We start from the raw sequence: 23,548 nt of genomic DNA on the forward strand, positions 1-23,548 counted from the left end.
AAAATAAATAAATAAGCTGCAATAATAAGTAAGAAGCAAAAAAGAGCCCTCTCCATTGAGAGCTTCTGTATCAATAGGGAAGAAGCCAACACAAACTCAGATGAGGACAATAGCCTCAAATTGCCTACATCTGAAGCCTCACGAGGGAAGGTGAATTGGTCTCAAGAACAAAAAACCTTCCTGGAAGAGCTCAAAAAGGATTTTAAAAATCAATTGAGAGAGGTAGAAGAAAAAATGGGGAGAGAAATGAAAGCAAAACAAGAAAACTATGAAAAAAGAATCAGCATCTTGGAAAAGGAAGCACATAATTTCACTGAAGAAAACAATGCCTTAAAAAATTCATTTGGCCAAATGGAAAAAAAGGTGCATAATCTCATTGAAGAAAACAATGCCTTAAAAAATTCACTTGGCCAAATGGAAAAAATGGTGCATAATCTCACTGAAGAAAACAATGCCTTAAAAATTAAAATGGGACAGTTGGAAGATAAGGAATCCATGAGACACTGGGAATCAGTCAAGCAGAATCAAAAGAATGAGAAAATAGAAGAAAATGTGAAATACCTCATTGGAAAGACAACTGATCTGGAAAACAGATCGAGGAGAGACAATTTGAGAATCATTGGACTGCCTGAAAGCCATGACCAGAAAAAGAATCTAGACACCATATTCCAGGAAATTATTAAGGAGAACTGCCCTGATATCATAGAATCAGAGGATAAAATCATCATTGAAAGAATCCACCGATTACCTCCTGAAAGAGACCCCAAAAGGAAAACTCCAAAGAATATTGTAGCCAAATTGCAGAATTATCAGGTGAAGGAGAAAATACTCCAAGCAGCCAGAAAGAAGCAATTTAAATATCATGGAGCCACTTTCAGGATTGCCCAGGACCTGGCAGCTTCAACATTAAAGGACCGCAAGGCTTGGAATATGATATTCCGGAAGGCAAAGGAGCTTGGATTGCAGCCAAGAATCTATTACCCAACAAAACTGATCATTTTCTTTCAGGGGAAAAGATGGACATTTAATGACATTGGGGACTTTCAATCTTTCCTGGTGAAAAGACCAGAACTGAATAGAAAATTTGATCTCAACATACAAGACTCAAGAGAAGTTAAAAAAGGTAAACAGAGGGGGACAAAAAAAGGTTACCCTATTAGGTTAAGCTGTTTATATCCCTACACAGGAAGATAACACTCATAACTCTTAAGAATTGCAAATGTATTTGGGCAGAGAGAAGGACTTTACACAGAGGGCATAAATATAAATTGTCTTTGATGTGATGATACAAAAGAATTAAGGGGATAAAAAGGGAGTCTATGGGGAGGAGAGGAAAGGGGAGGTGGAATGGAATGAATTATATCATATGAAGAGGTGAAAAAAAAACCTATTACAATAGAGGGAAAGAAAGGAGTGGTGAACATTGTTTCAACCCTTTTCACATTAGATTTGATTCAAAGAGGGAATAACATATACGTTCATTGGGATAAAGAAACAACTCATTCTTTAGGGAAGCAAAAGGGGAAGGGAAAAGGGGAGACTGATAGAAGGGAGGACAAAAGCAAGGGAGAAAAGGGTAAAGAAAAGAGAGGGGGGTGATAAGGGAGGGCAGATTGGGGGAGGCAGGGGTAAGAAGTAAAACGTCAGTGAGGAGGAATAAGGTGAAAGAAGCGGGGGGAAAGTACAAAGCAGGTAAATAGAAGGGAGGGGAATAGACAGTCAGTAATAATAAATGTGAATGTGAATGGGATGAACTCTGCTATAAAACGGAAGCGAATTGCAGAGTGGATTAAAAACCAGAATCCTACAATATGCTGTTTACAAGAAACACATTTGAAGCAGAAAGATACACACAGAGTAAAGGTAAAAGGCTGGAGCAGAATATATTATGCTTCAGCTAAAGTAAAAAAAGCCGGGTTAGCAATCCTTATCTCAGACAAAGTGCAGGCAAAAATAGATATCATTCAAAGAGATAAGGAAGGAAATTACATCTTGCTTAAAGGTACTATAGATAATGAAGTAATATCAATATTAAATATGTATGCGCCAAGTGGTATAGCATCCAAGTTCTTAGAGGAGAAGTTAAATGAGTTACAAGAGGAATTAGACAGTACTACTATATTAGTGGGGGATCTGAATCTCCCCCTCTCAAAATTAGATAAATCTAGCCAAAAAATAAATAAGAAAGAAGTGAAAGAGGTGAATAGATTACTAGAAAAGTTAGACATGATAGATGTCTAGAGAAAATTGAATGGGGATAGAAAGGAATATACGTTTTTCTCAGCAGTACATGGCACATTTTCAAAAATTGACCATGTACTGGGCACAAAAACATCATAGTCAAATGTAGAAAGGTAGAAATAGTAAATGCATCCTTTTCAGATCATGATGTAATAAAAATTACATGTAAGAAAGAGCCAGGGAAAAGTAGAATGAAAATCAATTGGAAACTAAATAATTTCATTCTAAAGAATGAATGGGCCAAACAAAAATCATAGAAACAATAAATAACTATATCCAAGAGAATGACAATAATGAGACAACATACCAAAATCTATGGGATGCAGCCAAAGCAGTGGTTAGGGGAAAATTTATAGCTCTAAACACTTACATGAATAAAAAAGAGAAAGAGGAGATTAATGAATTAGGCATGCAACTTAAAAAGCTAGAAAAAGAACAAAGTAGAAATCCCCAATTAGATACTAAATAAGGGATCCTGAAAATCAAAGGAGAAATCAATAAGATTGAAAGCAAAAAAAACTATAGAATTAATCAATAAAACTTAGAGCTGGTTTTATGAAAAAAACAATAAAATAGATAAAATATTGGTTAATTTGATTAAAAAAAGAAAGAAGAAAACCAAATTACCAGTATCAAAAATGAAAAAGGTGATGTTACCACCAATGAAGTGGAAATTAAAGCAATAATTAGGAATTATTTTGCCCAACTGTATGCCAGTAAATTTGACAATCTAAATGAAATGGATGAATATTTACAAAAACACAAACTGCCCATTTTAACTGAAGAGGAAATAAAATCCTTAAATAAACCCATATTAGAAAAAGAAATTGAACAAGCCTTTAATGAAAATCTTCAGGGCCAGATGGGTTTACGGGTGAATTTTACCAAATATTTAAAGAACAATTAATTCCAATATTATACAAATTATTTGGAAAAATAGGTGAAGAAGGAATTCTACCAAATTCTTTTTATGACACAAATATGGTGGTGATACCAAATCCAGGCAAAGCAAAAACAGAGAAAGAAAATTATAGACCAATTTCCCTAATGCATATTGATGCTAAAATCTTAAATAAGATATTAGCAAGGAGATTACAGCAAGTGATCACCAGGATAATACACTATGACCAGGTGGGATTTATACCAGGAATGCAGGGCTGGTTCAACATTAGGAAAACTATTAACATAATCAACCACATCAATAAGAAAACCAACCAAAATCATATGATTATCTCAATAGATGCAGAGAAAGCTTTTGACAAAATACAACACCCATTCCAAATAAAAACACTGGAGAGTTTAGGAATAGGTGGAGCTTTCCTTAAAATAATAAACAGTATCTACCTAAAGCCATCAGCAAGTATTATATGCAATGGAGATAAATTAGAGGCCTTCCCAATAAGATCAGGGGTGAAACAGGGATGTCCATTATCACCCTTATTATTTAATATTGTCCTAGAAATGTTAGCTTTAGCAATCAGAGAAGAGAAAGGAATTAAAGGAATTAGAATAGGCAAGGAGGAAACAAAACTATCACTCTTTGCAGATGATATGATGGTATACTTAAGGAATCCTCGAGAATCAAGTCAAAAATTACTTGAAACAATTAACAACTTTAGCAAAGTAGCAGGATATAAAATAAATCCACATAAATCATCAGCATTTCTATACATGACCAACAAAGTCCAGCAGCAAGAGATAGAAAGAGAAATTCCATTTAAAGTAACGGTAGATAATATAAAATACTTGGGAGTCTACTTGCCAAGACAAACCCAGGAATTCTATGAACACAACTACCAAACACTCTTCTCACCAATCAAATCAGATCTAAATAATTGGAAAGATATCAATTGCTCATGGATAGGCAGAGCTAATATAGTAAAAATGACAATACTGCCTAAATTAATTTACTTATTCAGTGCCATACCAATCAGACTTCCTAAAAATTATTTTATACAGCTAGAAAAAATAATAACAAAATTCATCTGGAAAAACAAAAAATCAAGAATATCCAGGGAAATAATGAAAAAAAAATCACAGGAAGGTGGGTTAGCAGTACCAAACCTGGAGCTCTACTATAAAGCGGCAGTCATCAGAACTATCTGGTACTGGCTAAAAAATAGAGTGGTAGATCAATGGAATAGGCTAGGCTCAGGAAATGCAGTAGTAAATGACACTAGTAATGTAGTGTTTGATAAACCCAAAGACTCCAGCTTCTGGAATAGGAACTCAGTATTTGACAAAAACTGCTGGGAAAACTGGAAGACAGTATGGCAGAAATTGGGCATAGACCAACATCTTACACCTTATACTAAAATAAGGTCAAAATGGATACACGATTTAGACATAAGAGGTGATACCACAGGTAAATTAGGAGAGAAAGGAATAGTCTGCCTATCAGATCTTTGGAAAGGAAAACAGTTTATGACCAAACAAGAGATAGAGTATATTATAAAATGCAAAATGGATGATTTTGATTATATTAAATTAAAAAAATTTTTGTACAAACAGAAGCAATGCATCCAAAATTAGAAGGGAGGCAGAAAGCTGGGAAACAATTTTTGTGGCTGGGAAACAATTTTTGTGGCTGGGAAACAATTTTTTTCTTATAAAGGCCTCATCTCTAAAATATATAGGGAACTAAATCAAATTTATAAGAATCTAAATCATTCCCCAATTGATAAATGGTCAAAGGATATGAACAGGCAGTTTTCTGATGAAGAAACCAAAGCTATCTATTCACATATGAAAAAATGCTCTAAATCTCTAATGATTAGAGAGATGCAAATTAAAACAACTCTGAGGTACCACCTGACACCTATCAGATTGGCTAAAATGACAAAAAAGGAAAATAGTAAATGTTGGAGAAGCTGTGGGAAAATTGGAACACTAATTCATTGTTGGTGGAGCTGTGAACTGATCCAACCATTCTGGAGAGCAATTTGGAATTATGCCCAAAGGGCGATAAAGCTGTGCATACCCTTTGACCCAGCAATACCACTTTTAGGTCTTTTTCCCAAAGAAATCATGGAAAGGGGAAAGGGACCCACATGTACAAAAATATTTGTAGCTGCTCTTTACGTGGTAGCAAGGAATTGGAAGTTGAGGGGGTGCCCATCAATTGGGGAATGGCTGGACAAGTTGTGGTATATGAATACAATGGAATACTATTGTGCTGTAAGAAATGATGAGCAGGAGGAGTTCAGAGAAACCTGGAGGGTCTTGCGTGAGCTGATGATGAGTGAGATGAGCAGAACCAGAAGAACATTGTATCCAGTATCATCAACATTGAGTGTTGATCTACTGTGATGGACTATAGTCTTCTCACCAATGCAATGGTGCAGAAGAGTTCCAGGGAACTCATGATAGAAGAGGATCTCCAAATCCAAGAAAAAAAAAAGAACTGTGGAGTATAGATGCTGAATGAACCATACTATTTCTTTTATTTTTGGTGCTGTTGTGTTTTTTTTTTCTATTTTGAGGTTTTTCATCATTGCTCTGATTTTTTCTCTTATAACAGGACTAATGCAGAAATAGGATTAATGTTATTATGTGTGTATAAATATATATATATATATTTATATGTATATAGATATAACCTATATCATATTACCTGCTGTCTAGGGGTGGGTGGAGGGAGGGGAGGGAGGGAGAAAAATCTGAAATTGTAAAACTTATATAAACAAAAGTTGAGAACTATCTTTACATGTAATGGAAAAAATAAAATACCTTATATGTAAAAACAAAAACAAAAACAAAATCAAAAAAATATATGACTAGGAAAACAAGATGAGCCAGTCATAGTGGGAGTGAGGGATAATGGATAGACAGGTGGCAGGTTAAAATTGATAGCTGCACACTTTCAAAAAACTGAAAGAATTGAAATGCTGCATGACCAAGGGGATTATCTAGTGTGGCAGCAGACAGAAATTCTTGACTGTACCATTGACTTTCTGATTATAGGCAAGGTGTTTTGATGATTTGCCTAGATCAATATGTGCATGCATGCATGTAAAAGATGTCACTGGATTCATGGTATAAAAAGAATCATAATCAAAAGCAATGGTTCAGTGCCAGTTTGCAAGCAGTATAATGTGCCCCAAATTGAGGAAAGCACAATTAGTCTAGGTTTTTGGACATTTATTCCTGAATACAGATACACTGGCATTAATTCCTGATATCTCTTGGATCCATCTCATCTTTGGTCTTTCTACTGTGGCTATTGCTTCTTATTACCACCCACCTAGACTATGGATATATTTTCCAAAAAAAAAAAAAAAAGGTAAAGGAAAGTTGATCTAAAGTTAGAAGGGACACCAGAGGCCATATATGCAATGGCCTTATTCAATACATGAAGAAACTGAGGTCCAGGAACTTTAATTGACTTAAGCTTGAGAGGCAGAATTTGAACCCATGTCCTATGATTCCAGAGCTTGTGTTCATTATAATGCCATGATGAATATAATATGCCATACTATATACTGTATAAATGAAAATGGTTGAACAAGTGTTAAATATAAAGGCTGTTAGGTGATGCAGTGGGTAGAGTGTGGGACCTAAAGTCAGGAAGGCTCATCTTCTTGAATTCAAATCTGTTCTCAGACACTTACTAGCTGTGTGACACTGGGATAGTCATTTAACCCTGCTTGCCTCAGTTTCCTCATCTGTAAAATGAGCTGGAGAAGGAAATGGCAAACCATTCCAATATCTTTGCCAAGAAAATCACAAATGCAGTCACAAAGAGTTGGACATGACTAAAACGACTCAATGCAAATGTAAGGGTGTTTTCAGTACATTTTTTTAGTTCTTAGGACAGCTTAAGGTTGGGATGCTCCTATATCTGAGTAAATGACATCATTATTTAATGTTTTAAAATTTTAATGGGGAAAATATAGGGATTGACCAATGTGGACGGAGGTTTTTTTTTCATTGCTAAAAAGTATCAAGTTTGATTTGTGGTTCAGTTTTTCATCTAGAAGCAAAATGGCAGCAAATAACATTTTCAAAGTGGGCCTAACTCTGATAATATTTCATGGGTTTCAATACTATTGAGAGTATAGAGAAACATGTCTCAGTCTGCTATCTTAAAACAAAATAGATACACTCCTGAGAACCCACTAAGAATTCACATTAATTTATTGATAGTGTCAATCAACCTCCCCTTTGTCCCCCATGAAGTCTTGAGGCGAAATGGCCATGTGTTTATGCTTATTTATGGTGTTCCATGTTGTTTTTTTAATTAACAACAGATGGGATAAAATTTTGTAGGATATATATTTTTTAAATTTGGACTTTTGTAGTTCAAGGCTCTCATGGATTATACTCTCAACATTCCTTCTGCCTTTCAAAACCCTGAAAGATTGCAGAGAACAGAATGAATGAGAGCTAAGAAACCTACAGAAACTACAGAAAAAAAAAAGATGATTTGTGTGTCTGTTTGTTTAATTAATAGAGCCTGTAAGTCAGGGATCTTAAGAGATGAGGGTGAATAATGGATGGATCTCAAAGAAAGGTAGAAGGATTCTCATGTTTGCCATGGGGAAATCCCATCAATTCTGCTTACAGAGGCATATTAGAGGAGTCTGCAGAATATTTTGTAGCTTGAAAGGAGTAGGACAGTTGTAGTTGCTGTTGCTTTGAGCAACTGATCTAAGGAAGGGTTGGAAGGGTGTGCTTTTGAGATTGCAGTAGAATACTGTCTTTGAAGAATCTGACTTCATTCAATACAACTAATTTCTGTGAAGTAAACACCTCACCTCCCTGACCTACCTTAAAGCAGAATTCAGGTTGTAAGCTTCTCTATCAGACTCTGTTGGATAAGGTATTCTAGTTCCTTATCTCATTTTTCATCCCTACCCTAATTTCTGGAATTCTCTACTGGGGAATGGTCTCCTCTATATTTTGATTGGTAGACTAATAGCAGAAGCCTTTACATACACCTCTTAGGAAGAGGGAAGATGGGATTATATCAGAAATATAACAAAATTTGCCTGTGGTCCAATGAGTATTAAATTATGGTAATAACTAGGTGCTCCATATTTGCATATTACTTAATAACTGTTAGTATCTCCACAGAGGATCATGTCAGGTAATCAGTTAAGGAAAAAAACACTCACACATTTATTAAGTGCTTACAATGTGTTAGGCATTGTGCTAAGCCCTGAGGATACAAAGAAAGCCAAAACAGTACTTGCTTTTGAGGAGATTACATTCTAATGGGGAAGACAACATATAAATATCATAGAGCTAGCCTGGAAGAGACCTCAGAATCCATGCAGTCCAACTCTCTCATTTTTATAGCTGAAGAAATCGAGACTGAGGGAATTAAAGAGATTTGCCCAATGTGAGTTTGTAAACATGAGAGGTGGTGTTTGAACCCTCCAACTCTGGGGCCAGAGCCCCAACCTCTTTCCACTATTGAACTAATTTTTTCTTGTCAGTGTTCTGAAAGGTAGCAGGATATATGAGTATTTCCATTCGAAAGTTCATTAAAATGCTTCAGAGTGGGGAAATGGTTCTGCTGAGGGTCTCCTAGCTAGATTGTGACAATTTTATCTCGATCCCTGGTCATTAGAGGTCTCCTGATTCCAGGTTTGTGCTTCTTGGGTAGTCAGGTGTAGGCAGTAGGTAAGTGAAATAGGGGAAGAAAGGAATGTTGGTGTGCATAAAAAGGAGATACTGCCTCTTTTGTGTATGCTGAGATGCCAGGGTCCCTAAACCCTAGATTTGCCTCAGTGTCTAACATAGTATTCTGCATACAGTGGGTGCTTAAATGTTAGTTGAATGGAGGGTTCTAATGGAATCATAAATTTTGAAATGGAAGGGCTCTTGGAGGACATTTACTCCACTTCTTGATTTTACAAATGAGGAAACTGAGTCTAAGAAAGTTTTAATAATTTGACCAAGGTCATGGAGGGGCCACAGGTGGGGTGTCCACAGTCCAACTCATTCCAACACGACACACTTCCTCTCCTGGTTCTATTATGTTCACTAGCTCTGTGACCTTTGGCAATCGGTTTTACCCCACTGAACCTCAGTTTCCTCATTTGAAAAACAAAAGTGTGGGGGTAGGGATGGGTGGGCAGGTTTGACTAAAAGATACACAAAGTCCTTTTAGGGTTTGAGGCCCAGGAATGCTCTTCCTAGGCTCCAAGGTCTCTGGGTTAAATCTGCATAGGATAATTGAATAGGGGTGTCTCAAGAGGGGGAGCATTGTGTGTTCGAGAGCTGTGAGTGTGTGTTGTGATGGGGTCCAAACTCTACAGAAAATAAACTACTAAAGCAAAAGTAAGAAGGCGAGGCAGTCGAAGCAGGGCGAGTTGGGGAGTGGTGAGGGGCCAGGGCGTCCTCTATGAAACAGATCGGGACTCATCGTTAATACTTAGTCTGGATGCTGGCACACATCTTCTCTCCCCTTCCCCCATCTCGCTGACACCCCTGAGTCACTCCGTCTAAGGAGATTTCTTCGTGGGCTCTCTGCTTTTCATCTCTCCCTTCCCCTTTCAGCCTCCACTCGTTCTTCTCTTCTCGTGGCACCAAGGTGCCAAGGACAGGGGAGGCGAGATGCCCTGGATGCCACCTGATTCCAACCCCTGACTTGGGGCGCCCGAACGGTGAGGGTCACAGGAGTTGAGCGCAGGGGAGGTGGCCGCGAGTCAGGGAGAGAGCGCACCGCCCCCCAGACCCGGTCCCGGCCGGCCAGGGAGGCAGCCCGAGCCTGAGTGACAGAAGCGGGGCGGCCGGCCCAAGAAGAGGCGGGACCGCTGGCTGGACCACTTCTCGGCAGCCCGCCTGCCCGAGAACAGCCGGGGAGAGAGGGAGCGAGCCAGAGAAGCAGAAAGAGGGACACCGGGAGAGAGCAAACGAGCGACCTGCGCCTGACCCACCGACCCCTCCGACTGCCACCCCCGCTTCTGCCACCCGAGCTCTCACCCTTCTCCCAGCCCGTGAGCCAGCCAGTGGGCGGGCGTGTGCTTGTGCCCAGGCACCGGGCGGGCACCGGGCGGCCGCCGCTCCCTCATGGCGGGGCCAGGGGGCAGGGGAGCAGCATCTCGGAGGATGAAGGGCTCGCTGGGCAGCAGACGGGACAAGCTGCCGGGGGCCCCCAAGCCGCCCCAGCCCCGTCACGGTAAGCTGGTTGACTGGAAGAGAGGGAGGTCCCGGGGTGGAGGGGCTGGTTGTAGCCCGGACTCCTTACATGCGCTCTAGCATCTCATTAGTGGAGGGGGCGTGCAGGGCGCTGGTCTGTTGGAGCCCACTCCTGTGGAGGGCATCACCCGGCGCTGCTGCCCCAAGAGGAGGAGAGGAGGACTGGCTGCCTGGCAGGGGGCTGGAGTGGTTACCACTGAGGGCAAGGAGCTCCTAATGGGTGAGGATGAAGAGCTGGTCTTGGCAGCTCCTCTAGTGCCAACAGGGGAAGGTTGGGTGCCCTCCGAGTTGGGGCGTTTTGGCAAGGCAGTAGCCTCAGCTTCAGTCCAGCTCTGACGGAGTCATGTCCCTGCGCCCCTTGCTTCCCTTTGGAGCCCGGGAGCCCCGTGAAGTTGCACTGAGGGCAGAACAACCCATTGGCGCTCTCTCTGTCTCTCTCTCTCTGTGTGTCTTTGTCTCTCTCTCGCTCTGTCTGTCTCTCTCTCTCTCTGCCTCTCTCTGTCTCTCTCTGTGTGTCTGTGTGTGTGTGTCTGTCTTAGTCTCTGTCTCTGTCTGTCTGTCTCTATCTCTCCTCTCCCTCTCTCTCTCTCAAGGAAAAAAAAAGTCAATTGTCCTTCCTAGGGCTTTTGCCCTAGGGGCAGGGGCAGTGAAAGGACCAGCAGGTGATTGCTTGGGTCCAGGGAGGAACCAAAACGGCAGCTTTCTCTCCACATGATTCTTAATTACTTTCAGCTAAACCCACCAGGTTGCGCTGCTGGCTTTTTGACACCTTGCTTCTCAAGGAGTGATTTGAAAGTGCTTTCTAACTGGTACTAGAGTTGCAAATGATTTCCCCTTCTCTTCATAAGGAAATGCGGCTTCACTTTTACCGTTTGAACAGGCATCCAGACTGGCCAGGCTCACATGCGTGTCCTTGGAGCCAGAACTTGGAAATGACTGTGTTTATGTCTGGGTTAATGTTTGAGATTTCATTTGGTTAATTGGGAATTTCTGATTGCCTGGGGTTTTTGACCCTCTGATTCTAAGCAGCAAGACTGATTTGGGAAAGCTTTCACGTGCTCTGCATGAAGAGAAACCTTCAGTTGGAACAATCACTTAATCCTTTATTGACCCCTGTGTGTGTATATGTGTATGTGTATGTATGTGTATATATACATATATACACATACATACATACACTGCATCCTCCACACCAGAATTCCTTTATTAAGACATTGTTCTCCCCGTATATTGAGTTCTGCTGGGGGTAACTGGCTACCTTGTTCACTTAGCCGTGTGATGCTGGGTCAACTGTCCAACTATCAAATTGCTACACATTTCTTTGTGCTTTCTCTTATAATTCTAAAGGAGGGTTTATCTCCCTTTGGTTTTCATGCCATCTTTTGTACTGTATTGTTTAGTTCAATTGTTCTAACTCTTAACTGGAATTAACCTTAACCTGAATGTAAATGTGGAACTGTGATTCCCTAAGCATGGGTAATACAAATACAAGCAAATCCCAAACCCTTTATGTCTTAGAGCATAATTTCTTAATCTCTCTTTTTTTTTTTTGGTAATATGGTATCCTTTGGCAGTCAGATGAAGCCTACAGACCCTTTCTCAGTATAATATTCATAAATTCATAAAATAAAATATATAGGATTGCAAGGGAAATTGATTATATTGAAAGATGTAATTGTTTTTCCCTCATCCAATTTCATCCCCATCCCCGCCCCACCAAAATCTGTCCACTAAATTCCTTGAGTGTCTGTGAAATCCAGGTTAAGAATACCTGACCTAAGTACTTATTGCAGGTCTGAGAAGATTGAGCAAATTTCTCAGGAGTGCATCATTAGTAGTAGCCAGTCACTTCCTTTGAACCCGGTCAGTCAGTCAGTTTTTATGACGTGCCTACTATGTGCCAGGCCCTGTGCTAGGGGCCAAGCATAATGTCTAAGCAACAAATATATAATAAACCCCAGCTAAATTCCCCAAACCTGGCACAATAATAGGCGATCCCATTTAATTTTACTCACCACAAATGCAAGAGACAACATGTAAACATATGTACAGACAGGCCTTCTATGGTATAAATAGTGAAAACAAAACGAAGACAGTAGAATTAAAGGAGCTAGGCAAAACTTTTCCTGTAGACGATGGGATTTTAGCTGCAATTTGAAAGAATCCAGGGAAGTTTGGAAGCAGAGATGGCGAAAAAGAGCATTCTAGAGCAACCAAGGTCTTTAGGCTGCTTATAGCAAATCTAGATTTCTTAAAATAGTATCAGTAGAGGGTGTGTGGTTCTAGATGTGGTTTAGAAACTACCTTGAACACTCTGTTCAACAAGTATTTACTAATCACCTACTATGTGCTAGGCACTATTGTAGGTGTTGGAGACAAAGAAACAAAACCAAATCCTTGTCCTCAGGGAGCTTACTTACTCTGAAAGTTTGATTTGGAGGGATGGGTGTGCTGCTTGACTGGATGTATATTGTTGGATTTTTTTTTTCATTTCAATGTTTGCAATATCTATGAATTTGTGGTTTGGATACTTTCCTCCATAGTAAATACTTAACGAATGTTTGTTGACTGACTATACAGATGAATATTGCAACCTCCACACCTTTTAATATATAACTATGATGATCTGTGGGGGCTGAGAGAATTTATCACTTGGTGATTTAATCTTCTGGTTTTTGAACTTAGGTGAGCTGGTCCTCCGGCTTAATAAGGCATCCCAGACTTCGCTCAACTGACATAGCATTTAAGAACTAGTATCACCAGCAAACCGAAAGGAGGCATTAAATTGGGACCTTCTTGGAAAGTGATGTTAGGAATGAGGAATTCACAGCCTTGAAAGGCTGGCATAAGAAGCACATCATTGAGGGATCTTTCTCTGGGGATTTCCTGATATTGAAAATGGTAGTAATTTTGATTGGGAATCATCAGGATTGAATGAAAAAAAGTATGACACATATTTTTAATTTATATTGTTCTGAAAATTGTGATTTCACCAGTGAAGAAATTTCCTCCACCATCTGTTCTAAGTCATAGTTGTGTGGGACATTGAAAATTTATGTGCCTTGCCTATGGCCTCACAGTCAGCATGTGTCAACATCAGGGTTCAAAGCTACATCATCCTGACCCAAAGATCTGCTATCTTTAACTTCATCTTCTGGTAATGAATATCTTTGAACTCAAGCACATTGCGATAAAGGTGGGAGACATGGATTTTAGTCCTGGCTTAGGCACTCGCTAGCTGGTATAATTGGTGCAACTGCCTCAGTCTCTTTATATGGTAAGATGGGACTAAAATGTTCTACCTCACAACTCTTTCTTAGGTTCCCTGCACTCCTTTAAATATCAGCTCAAATCCTGTCTTCTGTAAGAGGACTGTCCCATGTTCCCCACCTGCTAGTGCCTTCTCCTCTGAGATTTCTTGCCATCTGCATATATCTTGTACAGACATAAAATATTTACATGTTGCCTTCCCCCATTAGGATATGAGCTCCTTGAAAGCAGGAACTATTTTTTTTTTTTTGCCTTTCTTCTTATCCCCAGAATTTACCACAGTGCCTAGCACAGAGAAGACATATAGCAGATGCCTTATATGTTTCTCTTGAGGATCAAATCAGGTAATCCCTATAACATTATGGAAAGAGATGACTAATTATTCGCTTTTTATTGTTCAGTCATCCAGCTATATGTGATGATATGTCTTGGTAGAGTTTATGTATCTTCTTGTTGTTCAGTTGTGTCTGATTCTTTGTGAAGCCCATTTGGAGTTTTCTTGGAAAAGACACTGGAATGATTGGCTGCTTCCTTCTCCAGCTCAATTTACAGATGAGTAAACTGAGGCAATCAGGGTTAAATGACTTGCTCAGGGTCACACACCTTGTAAGTGTCTGAGACTGGATTTGAACTCGGAAAGAAGAGTTTCCTTGACTCTAGTCCAGCACTTTATCCACCTAGTTGCCCCTGAGTATCTCCAAAAAGTGTAAAAATAATTTCTATTGTTCATGCCATATTATTGCACCGTGTGGTATTGTTTGTGACATATGAATTATGATCTAAAATCTATGCAACAGATTTGCATGCTGTGGTAGCTCAAACAATTGGTGTGGACTTTGCCCACTTCAGCCAGGTTATAATTAATGCTCATTGCTTAGTGGGATGCAAGATTTCCATTAAGAGCTACTCTTAGTTTGCTTTCTTGCTTCCTTTTTTATTTCCACAGTATTTTCAAAACAATTACTCCCCCTGCTGTGTTTTGCTATTTACAAGGTGAATCAAAAGTTCAGTAATAAAGAATGTGTGCTGTGAAAGGAAGAATAATGTTTGTTCACAGTGACATCTCCAGCATGATGATTCGAGTCTAATTGGAGGTGGTTTTCTACCTAAAATTTAATTAACCTGCTACATTGCTTGGCATGTATACATATATATGTACATCTATCTATCTATCTATCTATCTATCTATCTATCTATCTATCTATCTATCTATCTATCTATCTATCTTTCTATGCATATGTATGTAATAATAATTTCCATCTATATACAAATATAACATATAAGAATATATATATACCTATACACATACATATACATACATACACACATTTTAATATTGCACGTGGGTAACTAAAAGTACTGCCTTCACTTATTGTGATACCCAATTTCCCAACTACTGCGTAAAACTTTGGATTTTTAAAATGTTACATATTTCCACAAGTTATAAACCACCATTAGTTTAATACACATACATAAACATATATACATATACATACAAATATGTACATATAGCTTAGAATTTCTAAATTAAGCATAATACAAAGGCAGCTGGAGCATGTTTATCTCTACATAAAATAAAAATTAGGATTCTTTTAGAAATAATAGCATTTCTGATATTGTGCTTGTCTGCACATAAGTAGTATTTTCAAATGAGATTTGGGTAAGTCTGTTGCTCTTTATATCACAGATGGTGGGGGAGATGGGGAGAAGCTTTTACAAATCGGAGCTCTTTGAGAAGTTAGACATTTTACCATTTGCTCTCTTATTTTCATAAGCAGCTCATTAGGGCCTTGACACAAAACTGTATCTTAAAATCCCAATAGACTGAGAGTTATTGCCTTTGTTTTCTTTTTCTTTGGGGGGTTGATTCTATGTGCTGTTTCAACTTGCCCTTTTAAAATAGAACATAAATCTTCATCTTTTTCCTTGATATGGCTGAATTATTTTCTTTAAATATTTTCCCACTGGCAGAGATCCATTCCTAAACACATGGGCACTTATTAATGACCCACAACATTGTAATAGCAACCTGCCTAGAAGTTTTGTTTTCATAGTACACAATGTGGTTGGAATAGCACTCTGTTATGTAATAATCTAATGTGCTTCGTTGGCATACTCTATTTTGTATCTATGTTGATGATTACTTTTTAATAGTCTATAAGCTTCATGAGGACAGGGACATTCTCTTGTATCTCTTGTAATACTTTACACATCATAGATAGCATTTTTTCCTTCATATCCCTGGAACCTAGCATAGTGCCTAGCACTTCATAGGAACATTTTAATAAGTACCAGTTGATTGATTTATAAACTTAAAACTGGTCAGACCACAAACTGTTTTCTGGTGATTAAGTTTTAAACATGGCTTACTGTCTCTATGAAGACACAATTAGTGCCCCTTTCTTAATGGAACATCAGTTGTTTTGCCTATTACTTTACATATGTTTAAATTCCAAGTTAGAATAGGTAGAACTATTTAGGTGAAGCCCCATCTCATCTGGTCCTGCTTGATGGAATAAGAAAATTGAATCTTTGAAACAGGATTTCACATCTTGTCTATATCTTGGCCCATCTAGACATTGCAGTTGCTATTAAACTAGTATTGGGTAAGCATCTGTAATTTAAAATAACTCAAGAGCTTGGAAATCAAGATGGATTATTGTACTGAATTTCCCAACAAGAGCTCTCAGAATAAGGGTTTGACTAAATAAAAATTCATGGAAAAAATCAAGCGAGCAGTTGTATATCCACTTCAGAAACTTGGAAAAGCAGATGTAGAATTCATAGGAAGGATGGATTGCTTTAGTTTTATCATCCATATTTATACTTTGAAAAATAAGCGTGGAGAATAATAAAATTACAGTAGCATTAAAAATTTGCTGTTAAGGATAAAATCGTCCCCTTTTATCTTTATGGTATATAAGTTAAACCTTCTTTTAGTTGTTTGTTTTTCAAATGTATACACACACACACATATATATATACACACACATGTACATATAATATGCATGCATACACAGCTTCTATATAGTCATACACATGTACATGCATGTATACACATGGCTTATATGTGTGTATAAATGCATGATATACAAATGTATATACACAATATATATGTGTATATATGTATACATGTATGTATGTCTGTATGTATATATGTATATATAATCTGGAATTATGCCCAAAGAGTTATTAGATTACCTATCCCTTTTTGACCCAGAAATACCACTACTTGGTCTATCACTGAGGATAATTAGGGAAAAAGGAAAAGATCCTATAGGTTCTAACATGTTTGTAACATCTCTCTTTGTGGTGTCAAAGAACTGGAAATTGCAGAGATGCCCATCAATTGGGGAATGGTTGAACAAGTTGTGATATATGATTGTGATGAAATACTATTTTGCTATAAGAAATAATGAGCTTTATGATATTAGAAAAACATGGAAAGACATACAAAATAATAAAGAGTAAAATGAGCAGAAACAAGGGAACATTGTGTACAGTAACAACAACCTTGTTTTAAGAATGACTTTGAGCGAATAAGTTATTTTTGACTGTTATAAATGCCCAAATTAACTATTAAGGACACATGAAGAAAGACAATATCTTTATCCAGAGAAAGAACTGATAAACAGTAGTGTGTGTATAATTTTACATATACATATACAAATACATATATACAATATATACTATATATGTATGTATATATATGAGAGTGTATGTGTGTGTGTGTATATAGGTGTGTACACACCTATATACCGATTTGTGTCTAATGGTAGCCATCTCTAGGATGGGGGATTGGGAAGAAAAAAAAAGACGTTTACATGATAATTTTGTTGTACATTTTAAAGGAATAGCAAGTTATGCATAGAAGATTTGCAGTTTCATGTGTAATCATCTATTTATTGTACTAAATTATGAAAATGCTTGTTTTATTCCATAAAATAAAAATAACAATTTTAAAATGTATATATATACATATATATATATATATATATATATTTCTATCTATCTGTCTGTCTATCTATCTATCTAATTAGCACTTTTGGAAGATGCTCCTGTTTCCTACCTGTGTGATCTTGGCCAAAGTATATAACCTCATTGGCTCACTGTTTCCACATTTATAGGATGAGGTAGTTAGGCAAGAATGTCTGAGAGGACCTCATTCCAGCTCTAGATTTATGATCCTTCCATTTTAAGTCTGAATTTGTTTTGTATGTGTGTGTATGTATGTAATATGTTTTATCTATAGGATTGGGGACATCCAATCTGCATATTTTGTAGATGTATAAATATGAAAACTGTAGCTAGGATGGTAAAGTGATTTGCTCAAGAATATACAGGTAGTAAGTATCAGAAGCCAGAATTGATCCCAGGAACTCTGACTTCAGAACTAGTGGTTTTTGTAGGTAAGTATTATACCTTGTAAATTTAGGGGTGCAAGAGACCTTAAAGGGCAGCTAGTCCACCATCCTCATTTTGCACTTAGAGAAAGTGAGGCACACTGAGTTATAAGTATCTTCCTTAGGGTCATGTAGCCAGTATCAGAAGTCGGATTTGAACTCAGATCTTCTTGACTTCAGGTTTCAAAACTCTGATATTGTACACACTCCTTGTTATTAATTATTTTGTAGCTAGAAGGAAATTTAGCCTTTATCTAATCCAACCTGTTAATCTCATCTATTTGGAACTGAGCCCCAGATAGAGGAAGTGAATTGTGTATGATTATGCAGATAACTAGTAGTAGAGGCTGAGAATAGAAGGAATGTTTTCTTATTTTAAGCTTGGTGATTTTTCCATTATTCAATATTTGGAAATTATACAGTAAGAAATGCATAATAGTATGAAAAAAGATAATCCAGTTCTGGGAAACAACTGTTAACTGACAAGCTCAAGGAATGTCTTTTAAAATTAATTATATTAATGAAATAATTTTAAGTCATTTTGATTAAATTTAATTAAATTCCCTCTTAACTGAAGTTTTGGAATTTTTGAAAATTTCAAACCTTGTTATTGAAATTCTAAAACTCTATTTTGGGGTCTTAATAACACAGTGAATACAATGGACCTTTCATTGATAATTGAGGGCCTTGCCCCTCCTTAAGGCCATTATCTTGTATTTCAACACTCAGTACAGAAGGTAGAAACTGAGTTGTAGAGGTAGAAAATTGGGCTGAATGTGTACTGAGTTCAACGTGCCCTTTGGGACTTCCTAAATGAATGATTGATAGCAAATTGGTTTCTTGCCTTTAGCATCTTTAGTAGGAGAAGGTCCAGAGAAGGGAAAAATTCTGGTTAGAGTTCTAGTTGCTTGAAGTTCTGATCTTTTGAAAGAAACCTTGGCATATCCTTTGGAAAATGTATTTTTAAAATCTGGCTTTGGGGTTTCTCTGGTTTTGTCAGCTTGTTCTCCTTTTCCTTGGTCAATATGTTGAGTTTGTAAATTCTTTATAAACCTGGTGGGGCGACTTTCCATTTGTCAAGAACTGTAAAGTAAGGCTAATGTTCAGTTTGTCCTCATCTCTCCCTCCACAAAATGCACATCAATGTTACATCATAAATGATGCTCTTGGGGAAATGTAAAGTGTTTTCAGAAGTTAGGGAAGGTTTTTTTTTTCTTTTAAAATTTCCTTCTCAGTTTCAAGCTAAGAGCAGAGCAAGACAGTATGGTACAATGGAGAGAAGACTGGGTTTGGAATCAAGAAGAGGGGTTCAAATGTCACTTCAGAACCTCATTATCTGTGGGACCCTGGACAAACCATCTAACCTTTCTGTGCCTCAACTTCCTCATCTGTAAATTGAATGGATTGGGCTTAATGACCTCTGAGGTCTCTTCTGCCTCTATATGGAAAGTATGATTTTATGATTCTACACATTCAGAAGGTACAGAAAGGGGCAGGGAAGAGCCATGATGAAAAGTAAAAAACGTTGACTTCAGGAAAGATTCAGAACTCTGCAGTTGGGATACTTTAGCCTGAAAATGAAAAAGTAGAATCATAAAACTTGGATAATGATCCCAGATATATTAATAGTTTGATTAATAGAATCATTTTTGCATTAAATTCATTCATGGGGACAGTTTATTTGGAAGAGAAACAGTGGAAAACAGCTTAATTTTTGAATTCTTATTCTTCCAATAAAGGGGTATAAATATAAGGCACAGTGGTAGAATAGGAAGGAAAAAAAAGAGAGGTACAATGTTGATATGAGAGCATCAAGGATCTTGTTTTTTTTTTTTATGATAGACACATGACTTCATCAGCAAAAGGAACTTCCCATGAGGAAGTGGCCTTTACCAACACAGATCATCACTTGCTCTACTATTTAGAGACTTGAGAGCTTCCTGGGGGATCCGCCAAGTTGTGTGATTTAACCAGTCATAGAGCTTGTATATGGCAGAGAAGAATTCTGACGCTATTCTTCAGTTCTTTATGAACTGCTACTTCTCATCTTCTCATCTTCTCTCCAATTTCCCCTATTTGTAGGAGAGGGAAGATGCGAGAGGTGGGTAGGTAATTTTAATAAGACTGAAATGTGGGGGAAGCTACGTGGCACAGTGGATAAAGCAACAGCCTTGGATTCAGGAGGACATGAGTTCAAATCCAGCCTCAGACATTTGACACTTACTAGCTGTGTGACCCTGGGCAAGTCATTTAACCCCAATTGCCCTACAAAAAAAAAAGTCGAAAGACTGAAATGTGAAAATGACTTAGGAAGATACTGCATGGTAACCTAGTTATCTGTGCATGGAATGTTCAAAAAGAAAATTCACTAGGATACATGATCATGTTCTAACACTGGATCTGCTGATCACCAACTGTGAGAACCTGGGCAAATCCTTCATCTTCAGAGAAATGTAGTTTCCTCATTTGCAAGATGGAATTAGGATCAGAGTTCTAAAGCTGGAAGGGACCTCAGAGGGCAAATAGATTAACCTTTGTGTCCTTTGAAAATATTGAGGGGAAGCCTGTTTCTAAGTTATTCTAATATATTGCTACTTGCAAATTAGAGACTATTGCACCAATTTTAGCAGCAAACATTTATTAAATCATATTAAATGTTAGTAAAGAGTTGACTGAATTTAAGGCAATCTGAAAGTCCCCAGCACCAGAGAGAATGAGAGAGAGAGAGAAAGAGAGAGAGAGAGAGAGAGAGAGAGAGAGAGAGAGAGAGAGAGAGAGAGAGAGAGAGAGAGAGAACGAGAACATTGTTCTAAGCAGAGTTCAGAAGTCCTCCACTACCAAGATAGAGAAAAGTCCAGCCAGGGGGCAGGAGAGAGAATTAGTGGCTGGTTCACCCAGGGAAAAAGAGCGTAAGCTTGGCTAGCATCATTCAATTCTGTTGGTTTATGGGACCTGAGGATGTTCCATATCAAAATGAGCTGTACTGTGCTGAGCTCAAGGTCTAATCAAAGACAGACCCTCTACTCAGAGTTTGATTTCCATTTCTGTTGTCTCTGGGCTGGTTCTGAGAAACCATCCAGAGTTCCTGAGTGTGTGTGGGGAGGTCTCTGGGTCCCCCCAAATCCATTATTAATAATTATTTTCTTACACCTTTTAATTTTACAAGTGGGGAAACAGAGCCCTAGGGAGCTTGTAATTCACCTAGGGGTCAGAAGATCATATATCTAGAGGTAAAAAGGACCTCAGAGGTCAACTAGGCTAAGCTCCTAATTTTAAAGGTGGGAAAACTGAGGCCCAAGGAGGTTGAGTGACCTGTCCAACACCTCATCATTAGAATGCATCAGAGGGTCCTTTAGGAAACAGCCCCTCTGGCTCTATATCCAGTCTTCTTTTCAGTGTAAACCTCCCCTCCAACCCCTGCCTTACTCATGGGAAATCTGTGAGGATGATGTAGCTGATGAAGTTTGGGGCTTGGGTTTGAATTCTAACTAATATGTTTACTAAGTGTATGGCCTCAGCCATCTGAGCCTTACTTTCCTTATCTGGAAAGATGATAATATTAGCAGCATCTGTCTCATAAGGTTTTTTGTGAAGGTCAAATAAGATAACATATGCAAAATGCAAAACAAAATAATATGAAAATGTCAGCTATATTGGTGATGATAACAGGGTATCAATCAATCCACAAGAATTTACTAAGTGTCTACTATGAGCCAGGCACTGTGGGAGACCCACTATGTGAAAGCACTTTGAAAACTATAAAGTAGGGGCAGCTAGGTGGCACAGTGTATAAAGCACCAGCCCTGGATTCAGGAGGACCTGAATTAAAATTTGGCCTCAGACACTTACTAGCTGTGTGACCCTGGGCAAATTACTTAACTCTCATTGGCCCACAAAAAACCAAAACAAACAAACAAAAAGAAAGAAAAGAAAAGAAAAAAACCACTATAAAACACTACCCATAGGTAACATCATTATAGCTTAGCAAATATATATATATGTATATATATATATATATATTCAAAGATGTGGGTGGTCTTTCCAATTATTATATTTGTTTTATAAATAAATTATATTGATTATTTTTTGTTTTTACATTGTCTAAATTCTCTTTATATCCCTAGTTATTTTATATAGCTTTCTATTATACCTTAGGAAAGTTCTCATGACTGCTATTTATAATAAAAGAAGACTGTAATGAATTCTTTCCAGGATTAGAATCCTAGATTGTCATGGAGCTATACATGTTTCTGTCTATATTAGGTGAGGTCTGTGCTCTAAAGTGGGATCTCCCTAAATTTTATTACAGCATATTATGTTCTGAATTATGGGAAAACACTTGCTTTTCCTGGGCAGTATGAGTTTCTAGTCTTTGTATTCTATTTGTTGTCTCAGGCATTGGCTTTCTATTTTATCTCGCCATTTTAGAACAGTGAATCATCTTGTCCATTAACTACACTGGAAAGTCTGTGTTTTTTTGTTGAATATCTTTCTTCACATCCCCATGATAATTGGAAACCTGACCACTTAACTACTTTCCCAAATGTATTCGAGATGGGTCTTTAACAAGTGTTGTTTGAGCAGTAACGGACCTACCCTATTTCTTCCCCTTTCTTGAAAATCAAATGGGATGTTTTCATGCCATATTTTATGTGTTAGAATCATAAAGGTTTATTTTAGGATGATCATAGCAAACAACCTTGGGAGAGAGACTATAACGAAACGATAGGAGAAAACTCTTAATTTCCAGTCTCTTTAAAACAGAAATATGCCAGTAGAATGATTAACCTGATTATCCAAAACTCATGAGATTTGAATTGATTCCATTTTACTCCATGAACTACTTCAAAGAAAAAGAAGTGACAAAATATCAGAAGAAAGCCTTCCTTTGTTTACAACATTTAGCAGCTTGATTTGAGCAGAGGGACACACAGTGAGACAACATATGCCTGCACAACCTGCTTTACAGCTTCCCTACTGGGAACAGACCACAGAATGACATCAGGTGTTCCCTTTAAAAAGAATTTTTAAGACTGTCTTCTATTGCTAAGTCACTGAATTAAAAAAAAAGCCAACACTGAATCTTGGCAGTCATCCCATATCGAGATGTCAATAAAAAGACCATGCCAAAATATGATTATGATAAATTACTGGGAATTAGACTTTTGTCACTTTTATAGGATACTTTTTTGGTGCTATGGGGAAATAGATCCTTTGAGAGACTGGGAGGCAATGACTCAAATGATGTTTTGGGACTCAGAATTGTCACATTTTTGTGCCAAATGATAGAAATGGCTGCTTTTCTCGTATGTGTTTGTATACACATTTAAAAAGAACTAAATCTACAAACTTGCTGGAAATCAGAGATTTGGGGGAATGGATTGGCATTGCTTTCTAGGGATGATGACAAAGGTATTTTGTTCTGACAGAATAAGTTTAGTAGGGAGATATCTTAGTGGAAAAAATCTGTTCTACAAATTATATAG

General features: G+C 37.8%; 1 protein-coding gene across 2 annotated transcripts in view; it reads left to right on the forward strand.

Annotated features, from left to right (window-relative positions):
* Window positions 1–9,757: 9,757 nt before the first annotated feature.
* ZNF385D (zinc finger protein 385D) overlaps window positions 9,758–23,548 on the forward strand; it is a 1,003,837-nt gene continuing 990,046 nt past the window's right edge. Inside the window, exon 1 of one of the 2 annotated variants that reach the window (XM_043968167.1) lies at window positions 9,758–10,369. In XM_043968167.1, coding sequence (XP_043824102.1) covers window positions 10,261–10,369 — 109 coding nt within the window. In that variant the 5' untranslated portion in view covers window positions 9,758–10,260. The remainder of the gene's footprint in view (window positions 10,370–23,548) is intronic. The other variant, XM_043968168.1, reaches the window with a different exon arrangement.

Source organism: Dromiciops gliroides, chromosome 5 (assembly GCF_019393635.1).
Source record: "Dromiciops gliroides isolate mDroGli1 chromosome 5, mDroGli1.pri, whole genome shotgun sequence".
Classification (NCBI taxonomy): Eukaryota; Metazoa; Chordata; class Mammalia; order Microbiotheria; family Microbiotheriidae; genus Dromiciops; species Dromiciops gliroides.